Source organism: Sitophilus oryzae, unplaced genomic scaffold, assembly GCF_002938485.1.
Source record: "Sitophilus oryzae breed Bouriz unplaced genomic scaffold, Soryzae_2.0 scaffold_1067_pilon_pilon, whole genome shotgun sequence".
NCBI classification, from domain to species: domain Eukaryota; kingdom Metazoa; phylum Arthropoda; class Insecta; order Coleoptera; family Curculionidae; genus Sitophilus; species Sitophilus oryzae.
Window position 1 is genome coordinate 2,557,096 of NW_022145690.1, and position 22,441 is coordinate 2,579,536.

A 22,441-nucleotide genomic window follows, 5' to 3' on the forward strand; every position below is an offset into this window, starting at 1 on the left:
TTTAATTTCCCTATACATGTTCTATTTTGATTGGTGTGATCTCAACATTAATCTTAACATTAAAAAAAAAGTTAGGAAAGCAATTAGGACACAAAATTAATAGTTTGTATGTTTATTACTAGATTTAACGGCAGATTAAATTAGCCAATCTTCATTCAATATCAATCATTTTGTGTACAACGATCAATAAACAAGAATCATTTTCAATTAATTTCTATAAATATATTTATTTTTTAAAGTATTAATACATCTAGTTATTGCTTAAAACTTACAAGTAAAACTGAATTTTTAAGAATCCATGTCAAAAATAAAGTTCAAATATTCATGCTAGAAAATACGCATATGTATATAATTATTATGCCCAGATTGTATATACCTACATAGCATTATTGGTTTCACGACTTAATAAAAGCACACTATAAAATCATCTTCAAGGTATTTGGCATATGACTAAAGTGTTTAAAATGTAAATCATCTACATATTTAGATTTAAAGGTTGTTTTAACCTGGTACTAATTGGTATTTATGTATGTAGAAATAAATACAGGGTGTCTGTTTTTTATAAATCAATATATTTTTATTAAAGCTTGATACAATACAGGGTTATCAGTTTATCAGAGATATTTAGTATGACACCTGATGCAAAAAACTTAATTGTAAAAATAAACAAACCACGATCAGAAAATCAAGAAAATGTATAACATTACTTTTTTTTCATGGAACACTGTATATTTTGAGGCTTTTGAGGGATTTTTATTTTCAGATTCGCACCTCATTCGCCTCGGTTGATTATACGAAAACGGAAAGATGTAGAAACAAAATATTTTAAGGGTATATGTGGGGAGGCAATGTGCACAATTTAAAATTATTTTGAAATACACAGGGTGTCTCAGAACTAAGATTCATACCAAAGTTATATTTTTTCTTATGGAAAACCCGGTATTTATTTCATTTTTTTGGTCTTGGGCCCAAAAAAGGCATTTATTATAGGGTTAAATATGTTTAAATTCTTTGGTTTTAAGGAGATATAAAGATATTTAAATATGCATGCTTCTAAAGAATGGATTATTAACACCCTGTACATTGCTAGAATTAATTCTTGTGCTGAGTTTAAAGTGAAAATAAACTTTACTGAAAAATATTATTGCTTGCTTAAATTTATACAGGGGTACCAAAAATTGGTGATTTATATGAGGATTTATTTTACATAAAAACTTTGTTATTTTAAATGCAACGCCCTGTATTTTTTTAAATGAATCGAATCAGATTCAAATGCTCTCTCAAACTATATTAGAGTTTCCTATACCTATCTATCTCAGATTTTGAATAAAAAGCGATTTTTAAATAAAATGGCAATCAAGATGGCTGGTATGGCCATGGCAATTTTATAGTGACAATTAGTAACTATTTTCAAAATCGACATTAATTTATAGACTTTATTTAAATCTACACCAGTTTACTTTCATTTAATTGGCCTACAATAGTTTAATAAATAATATTTATTAATATGTATTTATTATTCTATCAAGAAAAACGAAGTAGTTCTTTGTTTTATTTTACGATAAATTGTAGATATATGATTTTTTTATAAAAGAGCCAATTACGGCAAATTCAATTTCTTCACTTCCAACGACAGGTTTCTGCCTAATAGTTTTTTTATAAACTACACTACCAATTCTGCGAAATAGGGGACAAGTAATTTTTCAAAGGAAAGCTTATCAGGAAGATCCTATTTGGAATCGCTTCAAGAGCCTCAAGGCCAAGAAATAATTTTCCTCACAAAACAAAATCACTAGTATAGTAATATAGTAACTAGTAACATATCCATTCGTTCCACAAGCAGATACATATGGCTTTATTTTTCTTCATAAAATAAAGAATACTTACTTATTAAAATATTGTGGGTAAATTTTAGTAAACTGTTTAAATAATAATGTCCATACACTAATGTCGATTTTGAAAATAGTTACTGTCACTAGAAAATTGCCATGGCGATACCAGCCATCTTGATTGCCATTTTATTTAAAAATCGCTTTTTATTTAAAATATGAGATAGAGAGGTATAGGAAACCCTAATATAGTTTAAAAGAGCATTTGGATCTGCTTTAATTTATTTAAAAAAATACAGTGTGTTTGGTTTGGTTGTGAACCAACCAAACCAAACCAAACCAAACTCCTTACATCCTAACTCCAGCATTTCACCTTTTTACTAGGTACCTCTATTAAGTGAGCCTGCAGATGTAGTACCAAATATCTTTAAGAACCCTGTACTTTGAAACAAATTAAATTTTGTTTATATTTATAATTATCTACGTGCTGCTGTTTAATTTGTAGCATTTTTTAAACCAAAACAAATTATTCTATGAATTAATATTATATTTATTTTATATAGAATGTACCAATTATTCGAAAAATAGGTATAGGGGAAATCAATTCAGCATGTCCATGAAAAAATTATACGTGTATATGTAATGTGATATCTGTCAAAATTAAATAAAAATGGGCATATTTATAAAAAAAAATTATATTGATGTCAAAACTTAGCAGGCATCATTTTATATTAGAATCATAAAAATTCCTTTGCACATAGTCCTCTATTAGTCAGTTGTCTAAACATATAACGACAGACTAATCATTTTTCATCACTTCGCACTCTTTAGATCAATAAAATTTTGACCACCCTGTGAGCTTCCACGTCGAACTGTCTAGTTGAACCGTCTGATACTATAAAATTGATTGTTTGTATAATAGTATTAAAGCCTACAAAATTGATAGATATATGTTACACATGGCAATTTATTTAGCATTTTCTCCCAGCTTATACGTCACGAATTATTTTTTATCGAACTGGTAGCGAGCAGACGTGACTTGTTAGTCTTACACAGTAATAATATATAAAAGTAACAATATAATAAAATGATTATATACAATCATATATAATTTTTTTAGTGTAAATTTATTCTCTTTAGAGTTTTTTAGAAGTACATTAAGGATAAGATTTATTAATTTTTATGTGTGAATAGAAATATACTATATCAGCCGTACTAAAATTTATGGCACGAACGGTTATCGCCTCGGCGCGCTCAGTGATAAGATGTTCTGGTGTTTCCCAATTTTCCCCACAGAATCCGCATACGCCGTTGTTTGTCAGCTTCAATCTACTGAGGTGTTCGTTAAGGAGACCTGTTAGAAACCCCGTGACAATCCGGTGATTGTTCTTACTTAAATCAAGGAAAATATTTGATTTTTCTCGGTTGTAAGTTTTGAGGAACTTTTTCGAGTGTCTTAGACCGTTCTAACTTACACAGTAATATGTAGACAAAGTATATATACATCATTAAAAAGTTTTTTATGTTAAATAACTTTAGTAAATAAATTAAAATTCATTTTTATTTTTATACATCCATTCCATTATCACGTGTAATTAGTTTTTAGGACGGATAAAATTTTAAAGAAATCTACCATGTGCGTTCTTTAATAACGTGAAATTCAGTGACCTGTCACAGGTATTCATCAAAACTCTACCTCCTTTTCAATATAATAACTTAGAAAAAAGTAATCAAAATGATTGAAATTAAACAAATTGACACTTGGAGAAGTTAGAAGTAGGGATTATGAACACTACAAATTACAATATGTGATTAATATTTGTGAATTAAGAAAAATTATATCAGTTCACGGGGCAGATAAAAAAGATGACTCAGTCAGGCATATAGCATATTATATGCCTTGGATAAGTAATAAAGCTTAATTTTCATGCATCCGTTGTCCGACGATATACGATATTAATTTTATTGGTAGAATTTAAAGACTTTGATTGGTTAGAAAATAACGCAGTTTTTAAATTTATTGCATTTTCATGCCTCCGTTTATCGGATATACGTTGGAGTTATTTTATATTTTCGTTTCCATAACGATTTTGCTATTTTACTTATATTTTTATTAAGGTTAGATTAAATTTGTCAAAAAAGTGTCAAAAACGTCCGTTATCGTATGAATGGATTCGTTGACGGGCTGAAGTAAAATATCTACGGATGAAAAGTGGCGCGAAAACGCTATGACCAATCAGAGCACCGTCGGACCATCGTATCAACGTATAACGGATGCATGAAAATCAAGCTTAACACTCGGTAAATAAAATGAAGAATTTGCCATTGTTCTAACGAAACTCTAGGTCATGATCAAAACCACAAACAAATTTCAGATATCCATACATAACCAGTATACCTAAAGTACATAAAATACCAGACACAGACGTACCTGGCAGATATTATGGTAAGAATAAGTTCTTTTAAGTGACAATAGTCATGAAACGTTGCTAGATACGGAGAGAATGGGAGCGTAGAAGTGCTGGTAGAGCGCTATATAGACCGCCATGTAGATGCCGGTCTAAACTGGTATCAAAGTACATGGAACAGAAATATGTAGACAATAATGGAAAAAGTCTGTATCTAATAATAATTGGAGAACGGAAAATTTTACAAGAAGAATTATCTGTAAAAAAGAGTTTCCCGTTGGATACTGCATCTGTTGACGGAAGAACAGAAAGCAATTTAGAGTCAATTGGTGTCAAAAAACTCTACACCAGTTTAATGCAGGAGACTCAGAAAATACATAGAGTGCTGTCAATGGTAATGAATCCTGGATTTACACTTACGAACCTGGAAATAAACGCCAGCCGGCTGTTTGTGTGTTTCGAGATGAACCAAAACCGACGAAAGTTTTCCGTTCTCGAAGTGTTTCCAAAAAGATGGTGGCGAAATTTGTCTCAAAAACGGGTCATGTATCAACAATTCCTCTGCAAGTTCGAAGAACTGTTAATGTTGATTGGTACATATCTAGTTGTTTGCCCAAAGTAACTGTGGACACCAAGTCAGTACAACTTCCCACACAGCTCGCAGCTCGAAAAACAATTGAGTTTTCAAAGCACGAAAACGAATTGTTGGAAAATTCTCCATACAGCCCACCTAACTACTAACGACCTAACGTTAACTGCGTGGTCAAAGGTTCCCGTCCCAAGAAGATGCAGTCAGCGCCTTCAAAAACGCAATTTTGAAGGTACTAATAAGCGATTGGAATAACCGTTTTCAGAATTGATTTCAATGTATGCAAAAATGCATTTCTTTTCGTGGATAATACTTCGAAAAAATAGTGTTCTATTATAGTTTGTTCTACCAAAATATAAAAAGTCTTAAAAACGTGTTGATTGAATAATGTTGCCAGCTGCTGTTATATAAATACCACGAATCAAAACATTTTTTTAACATTGTAGTAAAATCAACAATCAAATGCTAAAAAAATCGAATTGGCCAGTCGGTATAGAGAATAAAACTGATTTAGATTTTTGTTTAAACATGATGCCGTTCGAAAATACAGATTTTTTGCGATCGAGTACGTCTACGTTTGATCTTTAAATGATTATATACAATCATATATAATTTTTTTAGTGTAAATTTATTCTCTTTAGAGTTTTTTAGAAGTACATTAAGGATAAGATTTATTAATTTTTATGTGTGAATAGAAATATACTATATCAGCCGTACTAAAATTTATGGCACGAACGGTTATCGCCTCGGCGCGCTCAGTGATAAGATGTTCTGGTGTTTCCCAATTTTCCCCACAGAATCCGCATACGCCGTTGTTTGTCAGCTTCAATCTACTGAGGTGTTCGTTAAGGAGACCTGTTAGAAACCCCGTGACAATCCGGTGATTGTTCTTACTTAAATCAAGGAAAATATTTGATTTTTCTCGGTTGTAAGTTTTGAGGAACTTTTTCGAGTGTCTTAGACCGTTGAAGCATTCTCATTTCAGGTTACGGACGAAATCCTCCAGGTTCTTCAGTTCCGCATTAAGCTGCTTTCCGCTTGGAAAGTAGATCTGGTTCAGTTAGTGGAGTGTTCGCTCCTTTTCTAGCTAGATAGTTTGCTTTTTTATTGCCTTCTATCCCTTGGTGAGCGGGCATCTAGAGTCTAGAGAGTGGAAGGACTTTATTTTCTTTGCCTAATTTGTTCAGCTTCTCTAGGCATTCTTTGATCAACTTGAAATGATGGTTACTGAGTTGATCGCTTATAGTGCTGCCTGACTATCGGATAAGATGGCTATTTCCTGTTTCCTGCCTGAAGGATGCTGGGGTAGGTAGATAGAGATGCCCAATGGTTCGGAGTATTTAGTTTTCGGCCCAAATACTCCTATCCCTGTTCCTGCTTTCGTTTTTGAAGCATCAGTATACCACGTTATGGTATGGACTTTTACATGCTGAGCAAACTTTCTCTTTTTCAATCCTTTTTATTGATCAATGCAACACTGAGATGTTTCTCAAAGTTGTAAATTTTTGGTATGTCATCCACTGGGAATTGGAGAAGTGGAATTTTCTTTTTTGGGGGTGTTCCAAGCCCCTGACCTGAAAATTCTCCCAGTACTAAATCCGTCGATGATCTCCATTGCTGCTGTTGGGCATGTTCTCATAAAAAAATAAAAATATTATTCTTAAATATACCTTATGATCGAAAAAAAAACAGCGTCAAAGATGGCTGGAGAATGACAGTCGATGATAATTTTGGGCGAGGTCAAGACCTGATGTCATTTACTTGCCCTATAGTCTTCTTTATTTTATAATGGCGCTTACTGCCAGTTGTATTTTATTTTTATATTGAGTAGAAATTATTTTCAAATGGTGTAGTTTAAAATTCGAGAAAAAATTATTTTTTGGAAGCGCTCTATCCTTTTTTAATCTTTCTATAATTAGTATTAATTTTTGATAAGTTTAATGTCATTTTTTAGTAAATGACGTCTAGAAACCATTGACATCAGCCATCTTGGACGCCGTTTTTTTTCGATCATACGGTATTATGTTAGTAGTTAAAACCTATTTTTGGAATTTAAATAATAAAGACACAGAACCTTTCCAATACTTTCCTATGAAAACAATCCAATAGAATAGTTCTAAGGTTACAAATAAGTAAAAGATCTAAAACAGAATAATTCTTTTTCAAAATGTATTGAAGTATGTATTTCCTTTGAAATAATTGTTAATGAATAGTACGCTTGTTAAAAACTCATTTTTCTAAAATTCCAAATATAAGTTCTAACCTACAGTTAGTTAATTAAAAATAAATATTATCGCTTAACGATGTATTTAACCTTCCCAAAAGGCTTCAATGATATCCGTCGTATCGATAGAAACTAATTGATGTCTAATGGGTATTCTATAATTATCAAAAGGCGGTAAGCTGCTTTTGTTTAGACTATCGACGGTACAAATAGCGTTCGGAAATCCAGACCAGTAAATATTAGAAACCGATGTAATTGGTGTTTGATAACTTGAGGCCGAGAGAATGGTATTGAATGGCTCGCATATGATTTTCATTATTAACACAAACGATTAGGGATGTACAATCCTTTTACTAATATCGATATAACGCCTGTAAATATTTGTGCCAGAAAGTATCGATTCAATAACAATTCAACGAACAATTCAATAAAATCGTGAAATATTGTGGAAATCGATATAGTATTATTTATAAATTTATAATTGAAAAGAATCAGTGTAAAAACACTATACAAGGTGAGTCTTAAATAAGTGCAAATATTTTAGGGGTGGTATATTTCGACCCCAGGAACACGTCTATGAGCTTCTTTTTCGCAAAAATAAAATTTGAAAATTTGGGATTTTTTTGAAAAAAAAATCTTGGAAATTTTTGCAGGTTTTACATACAAAGCATAATTTGATAATATGACAACATAGATTAAATTTAGAAAGAAAACCCAGAAAAGATCCAGTGATTCTCAAAATTTAAGCAAAAAATATTTTCTGTTTAAATTTTCAAAGTAATTCTAACTCGGTTATTTTGAACTTATTTGAAGAACGGTAAAGAGAAATATATGTTTATTTTCTTGAGATCTACTAGCCCTGAAAATATTTGCACTTATTTGCTAAGATTCACCTTGTATAACAATATATTTTATCACTCCTCAGATATTAACAGAAGAATAAAATTGACAATGAAACATTTAGGTTAGAATTCCAAAGATTAGATCTAGTCAGTGGGTTATGATAAAATAAGAAGAAGAAACCATAATTCATAAAGGAACTTTAAGTAGGTAGTACAACAAAAGTGATTTATGTTTGCAATGATAAAGAGGGACCACAAGAAAGAATAGCGTGGATAACACAGAAGTACCTACAGAAATCACAGATAACAGATCAAAATACAACATGAAATTGACAATGGGCAAGACATCTACCGAAGATGCATTATTCAATGGTATTCGAGAGAAGTTAAATGATCATGACGACGGGGAAAATCTGGGATTTATTAGAAAATAGAAAACATATGGCATATAGCATAAAATAGCATTAATCAACAAGGAGCACATGGACAAATTAACGAATAATATTCAAGCATGGTATTTGTCACAGTAATTTATTCTAGAATAAAGTTATAATCGATACTATTTAAACTTTTAGTTACGTAATCGAGGGCGCGATTTTTAAATTCATTGTTACCAACCATGGAGATATTCGGCGCTGTGCCGGCGCCGGGCTGACTAACTGCAATTTAAATTTCTCGCTGGAGATTCAGGTGGCAGCTCTGCTAAATGTCAAGTTGTCACATTTATTTATTTCCTGATATTGTCATTCGTTTTTTTTGGTTTAAATGAATTGTGATATTTTAAGCTTAAAATATTTACTAGCAGACCTTGCAGTCGAACATTGTTCTTTTTAGAACCCCTTTTAGTGCGAAGTAGGGCACAAGATAGCTTTATAGCCGGTGTAAAAAACTCGCAACTTTATAAAAAAAATTGAACAAGAAAGAGGTAGTAATGGCCCTTTATGTCCCTTAAGTGTTGTTAAGGAGGTGAGTTTTGTTGATGTAAATAATAACCTAACCTAACCTAACCAATTATAAATATATTTATAATTAATTTTAATTGCGACATGACAAATGTGCGGTTCTTTCTAATATAATGATGCAATGATAATACATTGAGAAAGCTATATGGAGGATTCAGTCTCCAAGTTCTGAGGTTTTTTGAAAATGATAGGACTAGAACATGTAACCTAAAGCAGAAGAAGACCAAAATAGACTTGAAAAAGTTACAGTGCAACAAAGCGTCAAAAATACATTCTAATCTAATAGTAATAAAAAAATTGTCTGTATAAAATATTGAGTATCGAATATAAAATTATCGATACTCGGGGAAAATCGATGATTTGGACATTCCTATAAACGACTGGAAATTGTGTGGATGGTATATTTCATTCGGATAATCTCTGATGGGTTGTAATATGATTTTGTTAGAATATGTTAAATCTTTGTTGAATACATATATGTATAGTGTTGTGGTTTGAGCTATTTATGTATTTTAAGTAGAGTTGGATATTTATTTATCCATTTATTAATATAAATCTCTGTACTATATAATTTAATATAATTTGAATTTAGTCTCCTAAAATTTCAATGCAAATTCATATATTAGAGTATCACTAGCCAGTAGTCCCCACACCCTGTGGCAGTTGGACATATACATGACCACAAACATTAGAGAGTGCCAGGTATGATGGACAGGGTAGTCCCATCCGGCATCGTTATATGTCTTGGTGCAATTCCCTGGCCACGATAACACGGCCAGAGACAAGAGAGTGAGATGCTCCTTTAGATTCAGCCAAAGTGCCAGAGGGGTAACTCCTAGCACCTGACTAGGAGCTTCCCGATCAACGACAAGGTCTCGCATCTCCTAGAGAAAGTTTGAAAAGGTATTTTTATAATACATCAAAATGGAAAATTCTATTTTTTCCTTTTATTAAATTCAAAAATAAAGATAATTTTGTTTCTTTTTCTTAGGCCGCCGTCTTGCTTCAGAGGTTGGCGATCCAACTGGCTATGATGGTGTGTGAAACCGCATCTCTGCAAATTTCAATCCATGTTTTTCCGAACCAACGACGCAGATCCTTAAGCTAGGAGTTTTGCCTTCGATGACCAGTCTGAGCACCTCGTATCGATCACCCCTCATGATGTGACCGATGTACTGTAACTTCCTTTCCTTCACTGTTGGTAGGAGGTCTTTATCTTTGCCCATCCGCCTGAGTACCCCCTCATTTGTCACTCTATCCATCCAGGATATACGTAGCATACGACGATACAAGTACATCTCAAAAGCGTTAATGCGGTTTTCCAATGTCTGATTGAGTGTCCAACTCTCAGAGCCGTATAGAAATACTGGAAAGATGTAGCAACGCAGCATATGTATTGTATGCGCAGTTCGAGGCTTAGATCTCGGCTAGAGAAGAGGGTTTTATAGAAGTAAAAATACGTCTGTTCAATCTTCGCTAAAATTTCAGTTTTGGGGTCGCAAGCGTCGTTAACGAGGGCTCCTAGATATTTTATGGACCATACTTGTTCTACCACCTGGTTGTTAATTCTGAGGACAGCTTTTTCCGGTGTTTTGGAAAATACAACAAGTTTAGTTAACATTGATGTGTAATCGGTACTGCATGCTATGTTCAACGATGTAGTCCATCATGTTCTGAAGGTGTAGAATGTTGCAAGCCTGTACGACCGTATATCATTTGCGAAGCGAATATTGTCGATCAGGGTACTATTGATTTTGATACCATCCTCAACGCTCTTTATTGCCTTACGTAATACTGCCTCGGAGTAGATTTATTGTGTGTTCCTCTATTAAAAAGGAGTGGGAATAATACACACCCCTGCCTGACGCCCTTTCTAATTGCTACTTCATCAGATGTTCCACCATCCGCCCTGATCTCTGCAGTCTGGTTCCAGTATAACTGGGTGATAATGCGCAGGTCCCCCTCATCTACACCAGTGGTTCTAACAATCTCGCAAGTTTTTGGTGCGACACACAGTCAAAGACCTTTTTATAATCTATAAAGCAGGCATATATATAGACGTTCATGTCCCTCAAATTTTGTTTAAAGTTGTCTATTTCCAAATATTATAGTTTCTAAAATTGGTACTTACTTGAATGTTGAAAATAAATTATTATAAATTAATTTAAAAATGGAATATACACTTGTAGACGTACTAAATTTTATGTTTATTTATCGATAAAGCTTTTCGCATAATATGTTGTTTTTTAAATATATGTTTACTATCTACTATTATTATAAACATATTGCATCTCGAAAATTTTAGGAAAAAAAAAATTAAATCTAAAGTCAATATATAGCCTAAAATCTAAACTTAAATCCGCGAAATCTGTTTTTTGAGGAATTTTCAAAATTCCAAGGCTGGCTGTTACATCAATAGCAGCCGATAAACTAAATCAATATCGGCGATAAATCATCTCTTTAATTCTAAACACAAATACACTTTATAAACTGTTCACACTTTAGGGAGGTGTTAAATGCCTGGAAACGGAACGAGTATTTATTTTATGAATATCAGACACTATTTTAATACCAGAATATTTTTACCGACAACGATTCGGTTATGTTTCTAATAAAAAGGTGACAGTTTACCGGAGATTTTCTAATTTATTGCTTAATATCGGGATTGATTTGTGTGTACCTACATCAAAGGAAAACATGTTATTCATGTCGTGATTCTTTTCGTTCTACTGAATGAGCTTAAGAGATAAGAATATTAGAATTTGAGTCATTATTATTTTACATATTTCTATACATATAAATAACAAAATAACACAACATATCTGTGGTTTCGAAATATAATTTTTTAAGATCATAAATATGGTTTATAAGTTAGTAAAATTCAAATACTTGCTTTAAAATATTTGAGGGGCTGAGTTCCAAAACTAGTTTTATCCAAATTCGTTAATTTTCAATAATCGCAAAAAACGAACAGCAACTTAATTAGTCAATATTTATCAACAATACTTTGTCATTTGCTAATTTAAGCATTACTTAGATATTTTACAAAAGGAAAAATAAATTTATGCATAATTGCACTTTTTACTAAAAAAATAAAATTGGATAAGAACATTTTTGTTGCAAATTAATGAATTAGGGCAGTTATGGAACAAAAAAGACGGGATAAAGAGAGTTTTGGAAATAAGATATATACAGGATCAACTACTTTTTTAATAATAAAGTGGGTTAATTAATGTATGTTACTAAATGTTAACTAAATGTACATGTTTATTGAACATACTATTTATTGAAAGAAACGTGTTATTAACAAATTATTAGACAGTATCTTAAACAAATTAAAGTTGATTAAATCATACGGTCAATTCATCACTTAATTCTGTTGGAATATCCTGAATTTCTTCCATTTCTTCTTGAATCTCGTCTTTGTCTGGTCTGGATAGAAGGTTCTTGTAGAAGTCCAATTCACTAAGCTCCATCCAATTTGGTCCAAAATGCTGTTTGAGAAGTTTATTGACATCTTCTAGTTTCTCCTTTTTTACCGGGACCTTCAGTGGAAGCAATTCAGGCTTAAAATGGAAATTTTTTCCTTTTTTGAGGAATGGTTTAAAGACACCTAAATCACTTTTGTATGTTGTTTCCCCTTTAAGTAAAATAGTGTTTTTATCTTTTATCAATTTTAATCTTTTTGCTGGCGCAAACTGGAAATGTAACTGACCAGGTGCTTTAATATTTTCAGCTACACATGTTTTAAAATCAAAAACAGGCACGTCTTTACCAAGTATTTTTACTTTTCCGTATTTAGAAAATATGTTTATATACTCCTGGGGATCAATTATTATGGTATCCTTCCTTTTAAGGTCTTTTTCTAATCTTTTTTGGTAGACCTTTTGATTTTCTCCTAAAAATATAAAAGTAAACCAATCAAGACCAAATTTTCTAATAGTAATAGCCGTTAAAGTAATGTTAAGATTTCACAAAATAATAATACTCTGGAACAAAATAGTCTTTTCTCTGGTTATGAGGATTCGATCTGGTCTATTTCTTATCAATTATTATTAATTTCATGATTGTATCTCTTTAAAAATGAATTTAACACTAATAAATATGCCGGTTCTAATACATTCGATATAATACTCATCATTAATCAGTTACTATTATAAAAATTTAGGTATGAATGTTATATTAAAAAGGCCTCTAATTATCTTAGACACATTAACTTATACATACCTCTCAACCTTGGCTTTTTCTTTACTCCAGGAACTTTTATTTCTATTTTTCCGCCTGCCCTTTCCTTCATGTAACACGACCGTTTCATTGTCCATTTTGCTTAAAAACTATTGAAAAATATATCGTTTAACACTAAACGTTTATAAAATATATCGTGCTTTGCCTGAAATTGCATCAATGACTAAAGAAAGCACTATTAAAATGAAGATAATAGGGCAAATCGTCACATGCATGATATGACAAGTTTTGCTACCAATATAGGCGTGGATAAGATTAGTTTTGGAACAAATGCACGACTTTAACATGTAAATTATACAGGATAGAATGAGTTATGCCACAAAAATGATGCTGAATATTGTGCAGGGCTGCCAATACTAGACTATAGATACTTTTACTCAAAATTACCAAAAATGGATAAGACGAGTTTTGATACTCAACCCCTCATTTAATTTGTCGGCGGATATTTTTGAAAAACTTTTACCGAGTTTGAAGGGACCTGTTTAATTAAAATAAATATTCGAAAAGTGTTTAATTAACAATATTTTTGGTAGGTATGTGATTTTCAAGCCATTCTTGAGGGGACATCGATATTATCATCACACTAAGCTTTATTTCATTATTTTTCAGGTTATTTCGATCTTAGAGTATATACCCTGCTGGTCATCAAATTTACGTGGTCTGGATTTTAATGCATGTGACAGAGAATAATATAAATGACCGGTTGACAGACACAGAGACAAAATCAAAAGCGGGATACAGTGTTGCCGGTTTTTTTACGTTTGTAGGAAAATGCGTGTAGGAAAATATAAGCTACTTTAAAAACTTTCATGTATACTCCTGAAATGATGATAATATACCTAAACTAAATATAATCTATTACAACTGTACTAAAATGAGTAACTAATAATGAAAAATAAAGTTCCAATCCTAGATGCAACATTTTTCGTAAACGCCTACTTGTGCGGTTTGAAATTTTCATCCGCAAAATCCGGCAATACCGCATAGAAGAAAAGTGTCAACCCTATTTTTATCTCTTTTTAATACATTTGATTTTCCATTAAGCTGTCTACATCACTGTCTTACACGTTAAAATCCAGACCGCACAGTTTCGATGACCAAATCGGTATGTAGGTACTCATCTACTAATTTGCAATGTTTACCATTTTGTTGTATAGGGTTTTCAGAGATATTTAGTGCTGTATCTGCAGACTTGGTTGTTGGAGATAGCAAAAAACTTAAATTTAGGAGTTGTAAAGTTTCATGATGTGAACCACTAGAAAGTGAAATAAAAATAAACAAAGGCAAAGAGAAATTTAAAAAAATATATAATTTTTGTTTAAGGAAACACTCTGTATATTTTAAGTTTTATGGAAGATACTTTTTTTTTCTTGTGGATAGAAAGGACACACTGTATGTCAGATACATCACCCACTCTGTATATTTTCAATGTTGTAACGTGGATTTCCTGGCAAAAATTCGAGTACGCGACCTTAATAAATCACTTGCACGCGATAGTTGAGAACCAGTTGAATAGTTTATCTCGTATGTGTGTAGTAGTGTGGTAAACGTAATCGGTCAATGATTTATACGGTGCATAAATTTTATTTGTATCTTCTGGTGGCTAGCAGCTTTATTTCGTGGCGAATATTAACAGAGAGGCAAACCCTAATGAACCTAAATTTAAGACGGGATAAATAAACTTAATGAGCAAATCGTCTTTATAAATCAATCGGGTTCATTATACAGCAAATCTTAAATATATGTATCATTAATTGTAATATTTCGGATCGAAAAAAAGTGACCCTTTGCTTTAAAGATACGATGTATATTATTTTATATTTATCTAATAAAATATAAATTAATAGACTAGGTAAATATGGAAAATACAACTAAATAATAATACAAAATCAGAAATACAAATACATGAACAAATAACGTCAATTTTTTATTTATTTATAATTAATATTTACAATTTATAAATATATTAAATATTTACAAGGGGCCCCTAATATAAGATCGAAGGAAAACAAAGTTGCACAATTTGATACTGATTAAAATGACACATTAACAATCCCAATACTTTTTTGTCTTTGGGCTGTTCTTTTTAATTTTCTCCTTCTAAATACGGCCCTGGCCTTTTACTAAACATTTTAGAAACTTCTATGGTCCCAAAACCAGTGATGTATCGCACTAATTCGAATAATTCATATTAATGGCATTTTCAAAAAGAACTCATATGTGTTAGAGAATATAATTAGACTCTATAAAATATTATACAATGTACAGGCACAAGTACAAGTACAGTCAGGATTCAAAAGTGGCTTCAGCACTATTAATCACATACATACGGTCACAGATATAATAAGTCTATACCTAAGCTATCATAAAAAAAGCACTGGATTCGACATATTCCACTAGACCAGTAAGATACTATACCAATACAAACCTTACCGGGTGTTTCTTACAAGTGGCTCACCCCTATAACTTTTTTATTTTTTTTTCAGATAAAAAAACGTGATTTGGTATGTTAGTATATAACATTGTCACATACATTAGGATTGAGCGATGTATTCAATTGTTTTCGGTCACTTCCTGTTTTACCGGAAATAAGTACTTACAACTTTTGATTTTTAAATGACACCCTTAACAAATACTATAACTCCACAGAGTCTAATAAAAGAAAATATTTGCTAAAGTTAACACAAATTGATTAAAAAATGTCTATACCTATGTGGCGGACTCATCTCTCCAAAAAAATCCTTTATGGATTTTTCGCCACTGCATTGCAAGAAAATCTGCAAAATAAAATAGTTATTTCTTGTAAACACTTCTGGCGTTAAACCTAAACGGACACTGCTTGTCAGAAGTTATATTTACAGTTATACAAATTTGCCTAACAAAGAAAAAAATGCTTAACGTTTCGGAAAGTTTATCTCTTTCCGTCGTCGGAAGCAAAAAAAATACAAAGAATAAAGAAAAAAACTATTTAAAATATTTAAATTCAACTATTCGAGAACACTTTACTTTATTAATACAGATACGTCTACAAGAAACCGTTGACGTTCTGTTAAAATAACATTATATTAAGTTAAACTTCAAAATTAACAATTACTTAATAAGGTAAAACCAAAAAGCCCCAAATTTCTGTATGATTATTTATAAATTTTACGTATGTTTTACAAATTGATTATCGAGAACACATATATTTTATCTATCATAATGTTCTTGGTTACAACAACCAAAATGGACAAAAAAAAAACCTGCATATATCTGTATTGAATGGTCGTTGAAAGACTATTAACTAACCCCTATCCTCTACGGTTGTCTTCAGATTCCCCGCGCACTAGTTTGCATATAAGTATTTTAAAAATCAAAAATGTATGTAGTACATATATCTTAAAACTGAATATCTTGAAACTGAATAACTAACTTCTAATTATTTCATGAAAATAGAAGATAATTTTCAGAAAACAAGTATTGTAAAAACGCACAGCAAACGCAGTAATGAGTTCTATTATTATATTGAATAACCTCAGTTCATTTAAAGCTAATTAATCATTGTTGACATCTATTTAATCAGATACATAATTAATTTTTTTGTTCTTGGCGTCTGCCCGTGAAAAAAATTCCATATTTTTAATTAATGGCTAACAAATATTTACTATTTTTTTTAAATATATTTATACTTTCCTGTGATATAAATTTTAATTTGAAATTTTTAAATTTATCTTTAACCAGCTACTTCATTTATTTTAATAAAAATACCTAAGAGTTCCTCTCCAAAAAACGAACTCTGGATTTAGGGAATAATACATAGTATTCTTATTTATAATAATAATAACATAAAATCTAAAAAAAAACAGCGTCAAATGACCATGGATGATAATTTTCGCGGGATCAAACTCTAAATGTCATTTACTTGGCTCGTAAACTTCTTTATTTTTTAATGACGTTTACATCCAGTCGGCCAAGAAGGTTGTATTTTATTTTTATATTGAGTCAAAATTACTTTTAAATAGTGTAGTTTAAAATTCGAGAGAAATTTTTAGATTTGTGTGTCTGGAAACTTTTTATCTTTTATTAATATTTCTATAATTAGTGTTAATTTTTGATAAGTTTTATGGCAATTTTTAGTAAATGACGTTTAGAGATTGACCTCGCCAAAATTATCAACGATTGCCATTTCTTAGCTGTTTTTGACGCCGTTTTTTTCGATCATACGTCGGTATTATGTTCAAATTTCATTTGATAAATGCCCGGCTGTCTTTAGTAGTTCTGGTTGGTCTATAGGAAACTAAATATATCAAATGAATATTACAGAAATTTAATTATTGTTATCCGTGTTCTGAAAAGAACGAAATAATCACGCAATATAGTGTAGATCTAGTACAGATTCTTGGAAAAAAGCTTTTATAATATATTTTTCCATTGTGATTTTTGACCTACATCAATAATTATCAAAATATACCTGTTTATCTTCAAACCCCGATATTTCAGCTTCAGACAAACTAAAGAGACTGGATTAAAAATGATTTATGGAAGATTTAGTGGCAGAACTGCTATCCAAATGAAGCATTTCGCTGGCTATTACCGAAATACTTAATTATTATAAATTTGAATGAAAATACCCGAATTTATTGACAGGCTTATGACCTGCTAACGATTTTTTATGGGATAATCCTCTGAAATGTTTGGACGGAAAAAAGAATAACGCTTAATCCCGAAACTAGATCTAGGAAATCTTTATAGAAGGTGGTCTTGCGTAGGTGTATTTATTTTAGGAGATTAAAGACAAACAGAATATGCTTATTCTACGCTCTTAAATGAAATAAGAAGTGATTGTTAAGATTATTAATCGATTTCTAGTCTGTTTTATGTTTTAAATCCAGTTTTATGGATATTTTATTTAATCGTTAAGAATTATAATACTTTAAGTCGTTTTTAACTGAATTCAGTTAAGTTCAGTCATAACAATGCGTTTATACCGGGTGTTTTTCAAAAGTAGCTCACCTTTATATCTTTTTTATTTTTCAGACAAAAATACGAAAGATTTAATATGTTAATATATCACATAAATTAGGATTGATTGACGTATTCAATTATTTTCGGTCACTTCCTGTTTCACCTGACTATAACTATTGATTTTTTAATAGCATCCTCGGTATTCTAGGAAATTATTTGACAGAAAGTGACATTTATAGATAGAATGACATATCACGTGTTAACTTTTGACATTTTAATTTTTAATCTAGAGTGCAATGGCTGTGTTCATAACGAAAATTTGACTCCAAATAACCAAGTATATGGTACTAAATTATTCCTTAAAAAATGCTATTTGAAATATGGTAATAAGTCACTTTTGTTCCATTTGAAAAGTTGAGTTACAATTAAAAATTTCCACTGCAGCTTGCTTGATATCAACAGCCATGCTTAGATAAAGAAATATAGTGACATATACATTGTAGTCTGGTTATTGAGATACATTGGTGTTTCTGCATTTAGTTTGTAATGAACAACGAAATGTCAATATAAAATAATAATTTTATATTGACATTTCGTTGAAGCAATTTTTACAGTTGTATTACTAGTCTGTATCTGCTGTCATGACATCCCGTTTCTTGGTAAATTTAATATTTAATTAAACTAAATTTGAATACACTTCTTCAATATTTATAACATTTCTGTTTTTTTTCAGAAATATGAAGCAATCGAATAAACACCTGTACACGTGCATTTTATTCGTCCTTATAGCACAAATAGCAACAGTATATGGATCAGGAATGGGTAAGTCCTTCGATATGTTATTATTTATAACATTGTTAATTACACTCTCAGGTGTGAAGAATGTTTACACATTGCAAGCACTCACTTACTGTGATTATTTATAGCGGAATTAATTTCCAATGCATAACAATCATAAAGTAAATTAACCAGATATTATTTTTCTATACGAGGGTGGATCTAAGATTATTTTGTATCCGTATACAAAACAACTATGTTTTTATTTTCCGTTTGTCCGCTCTATAGTTTTTTTAAAAAATGCTATTGATCGGACATGGAGTTATAAGAATAGGATAAAGAGCTAAAAAATAATGGATGGAAATGATAGAAAAATAAGCAACGAAGTTATTATGTATATAAAATGTATATTCAAATAATGAGACTGAAGTGATATTAAAGTTAAGTAAAGTGAGCTAAATTATGATCTACTGTTAAATTTTGCTTTATTCCTTGTTATTTGATAATCTTATCTAAACGAAACATGTTGTTTCTTGAATCTTGATGTCGCCGTTCCGTTAACTTTCGGGAATACGCATTACTATTATTATTTAGCATTTTCACCAGTATGATTAATACTCTTAATTAATCCAATACTTTTATATGATGTAGATGTAGATTGTGGAAATAAAAACTAGAATAGAACAAGCGAGAAATGCATTTTTAAAAATGAAGAACGTCTTCCAGAACCCCAGATTGGACCTTGAGTTGAGAACTAGGCCCGTTAAGTGTTATGTTTGGTCAATTCTATTATACGGAGCAGAAACATGGATACTGAAAGTTCAAGAGATGAATCGCCTCGAATCGTTCGAAACATGGATATATCGAAGAATGCTTAAAATTCCATGGACAGCCCATATAACAAATACCGAAGTCTACAACAGAAAGGCAGAGAAAGAGAATTGCTTAATATAATAAAAATAAGAAAGACATCATACTTAGGGCATATATTGAGAAATGAAAAATACCACGTCTTACAATTGATAGTTAAGGGTAAGATTGAAGGAAAGAGAGGTCTCGACAGGAAGAAACTATCTTGGTTTGAAACATCAGAAACTGGACTCACCTAACTTTTGAAGAACTAATAAGGAAAGCCGAGAATCGTGAAGATTTTGCCAATGTGGTCGCCAACCTCCACGAAAGAGACGGCACGTAAAGAAGAAGATGTAGATTATATGGGAGGAAGTTAGTCACCGCGACCTTATAGTAGCTTAGTACCTTATATACCTCTTTCGTGAGTTATATCTCATCATACAGTCTCAGGGCTTTGACAAAAGCCAGTATCTGGGATGGTTTTACAGAGGTTAGTTCTCCTTGATATCAGTGGTACGAAAGCTTATTGGTACGAATGGTTGTCATCTTGGCGTACTATGTGTACAGTGATGAGGTGTTCTGGTATTTTTCCATTTTCCGCCTAGAATGTGCACGCGCCGTTGTTTCTTAGCTTCAGTCAACTGATTGAAGCTGTGTGTTCATTGTGGTGACAGTATCCTATTAAAAACCCCGTGACAATCCGAAGATTGTGCTTACTTAAATCAAGGAAAATCTTTATTTTTTCGGTCGGATGGAGTTTTCCAGGTTCTTGAGTTCCGCTTTAAGTTGGTTTCCATTTGGGAAGCAGAACGGTTTTAGTGCAGTTAGTGTTCGCTTCTTTCCTAGTTAGATCATTTGCTTTTTCACTACTTTCTATCCCTTGGCACTCAGAGTAGGAGGACTTTATTTTCTTTGTTTAATTTTCTCTAAACATTCTTTGACCAACTTCGAATTGACGGTTACTGAGTTGGTTGATTTTATGGTTGCTGGACTATCAGATATGATGGCTATTTCTTGTTTTCGATAGTTCCTATCTCAGATAAGTTGTAGGCATCTTTCGATAGCATCGTTTCCTGTCTGAAGGATGCTGGGGTAGGTGTCCATAAGTTCGGAGTTTTTAGTTTTCGACCCAAATACTCCTCTCTTTGGTCCTGTTTTGGTCTTGGAAGTATCAGTATACCACCTTAGGGTATGTTTTTTTAAACATTGGCATATTATTGTTTTTATATATAGACTAGTGATAAGCTGTTAAATAGCCCAAGATATTGATACGGCTTAGAATTAAAAACAAATCTATTTTAATGACTTCGATTAATGTCATATATTATTTGTTGATTCAATATTTGATGGAACTAAAGATTCAATTTTCTATAACGTCCAAGTGGAATATGTTATTACTGCTATATTCGTTTTGATCGTATGTGATATAAGGAATCACTTCCGTAATATTCTGATTAACAAGTGACGATGAATTAAAAGTAATGTTAGGTACTTTTTTATAATTATGTATAAGAATAATTTCAAATTTGGATACAATTGAAAGATTCAGTTTATTCCTGACATTAATAATTGTGTATCTCTATGTGATATAATAATAGGTGTAAATATTAAATATATTATTAAGTTAATGTCAAAGATAGTGCTTGTGCAAATTGCCAAATGATATAATATTTCAATTCATATCTTATTTCCCTCGTATGTTCCTTCTAGATTGTATTGTGATTGGTTGTTTATGGTATGTGGACAGAGTATGGTACTATTTTATTTATTAATTTTCTAGTGATTTAATGATTCGTTTTATTGTGTGTTAGTCAAAATCTACACGAGAAATAAATTGATTATTTGCTTTTTTCGTAAACATGTCTCTTGACTTTTGTGCAGCATAGAACTTTTATGTTAATCAAGGTTGTTTGTTTAATATATCACCTTTTATTTTATCATAGGTTATTATTGGAATTCTTAACTAAATTTATTTTATTTATTTCTTATGTTCTGTATCGTTTCGTTAATATATTTTTAATTAAATTGTTTGATAGAATGAATATTTACATTTCAATTTAAATTTCTCTTAATTGACTAGGATATGGATCAATATTCATGGCGGAGACAAATTTATGGGTTGCGATGAAAAAATTATATTGGGAAAAATGATTTTAATTGGCAACCAATTATAATTCAATTTTGAGGATATAAACACCATATTTATCAGGTTATTAATTAACTATATATTTTTTTCATTTCTACAAAAAACTCTCTTTCATATTTTACACATATGGTATTTTTTTATGAAAGAATCCTATCTAGTGGTATACCAGGAGTATCAATTTACAGTTTTTATTTTTTTAAAGCTTATAACTTGATGCGTTCATGCACGAACTTCGTATAAGAAAACTTATATGGTACTATCGAAATACATCACCAACACATTAATAGTAGGATGCAATGCATCTGTTGATCAATTTGCTTTTTTAATGGAAATACACCCTGGTTAGAGTATCCGGCTTAAATATCTTTTGTTCTTTTCGTTTTTCTCAGCAATCTTCTGCCTGTAGTTAAACAAAATCATTATAGTTATTAATGATACAAGTTCGATACGAACATCATAATGAAACGCGTGTAACGTTAAGTTACACACGTTTAGTTACACAAGTTTCATTAAAAAGTTCGTATCGAACGTGTATCATTCAAAATTTAATCTACGACGCGACACGAGGTACGATCCAAAGAGATTTGATTTAATTTAAAATATCAGAGATATCCTCATAAAAA

The 22,441-nt window shown here is 31.3% G+C and overlaps 2 protein-coding genes across 2 annotated transcripts in view; one reads left to right on the forward strand and one right to left on the reverse strand.

Annotated features, from left to right (window-relative positions):
- The window catches only part of LOC115879914 (BMP-binding endothelial regulator protein-like), a 279,965-nt gene that overhangs the window by 87,200 nt on the left and 170,324 nt on the right, over positions 1-22,441 (forward strand). Inside the window, exon 3 of the mRNA XM_030896970.1 lies at positions 18,777-18,865. Within this exon, the coding sequence (XP_030752830.1) occupies positions 18,781-18,865 (85 nt within the window). The 5' untranslated portion in view covers positions 18,777-18,780. The remainder of the gene's footprint in view (positions 1-18,776; positions 18,866-22,441) is intronic.
- LOC115879922 lies at positions 12,185-13,506 on the reverse strand. The gene is made up of 2 exons (XM_030896982.1): positions 13,082-13,506; positions 12,185-12,752 (listed from the first exon to the last, which is right to left on the reverse strand). The coding sequence occupies exons 1-2, from the start codon at positions 13,167-13,169 to the stop codon at positions 12,205-12,207; spliced, it is 636 nt and encodes a 211-aa protein (XP_030752842.1). The 5' UTR covers positions 13,170-13,506; the 3' UTR covers positions 12,185-12,204.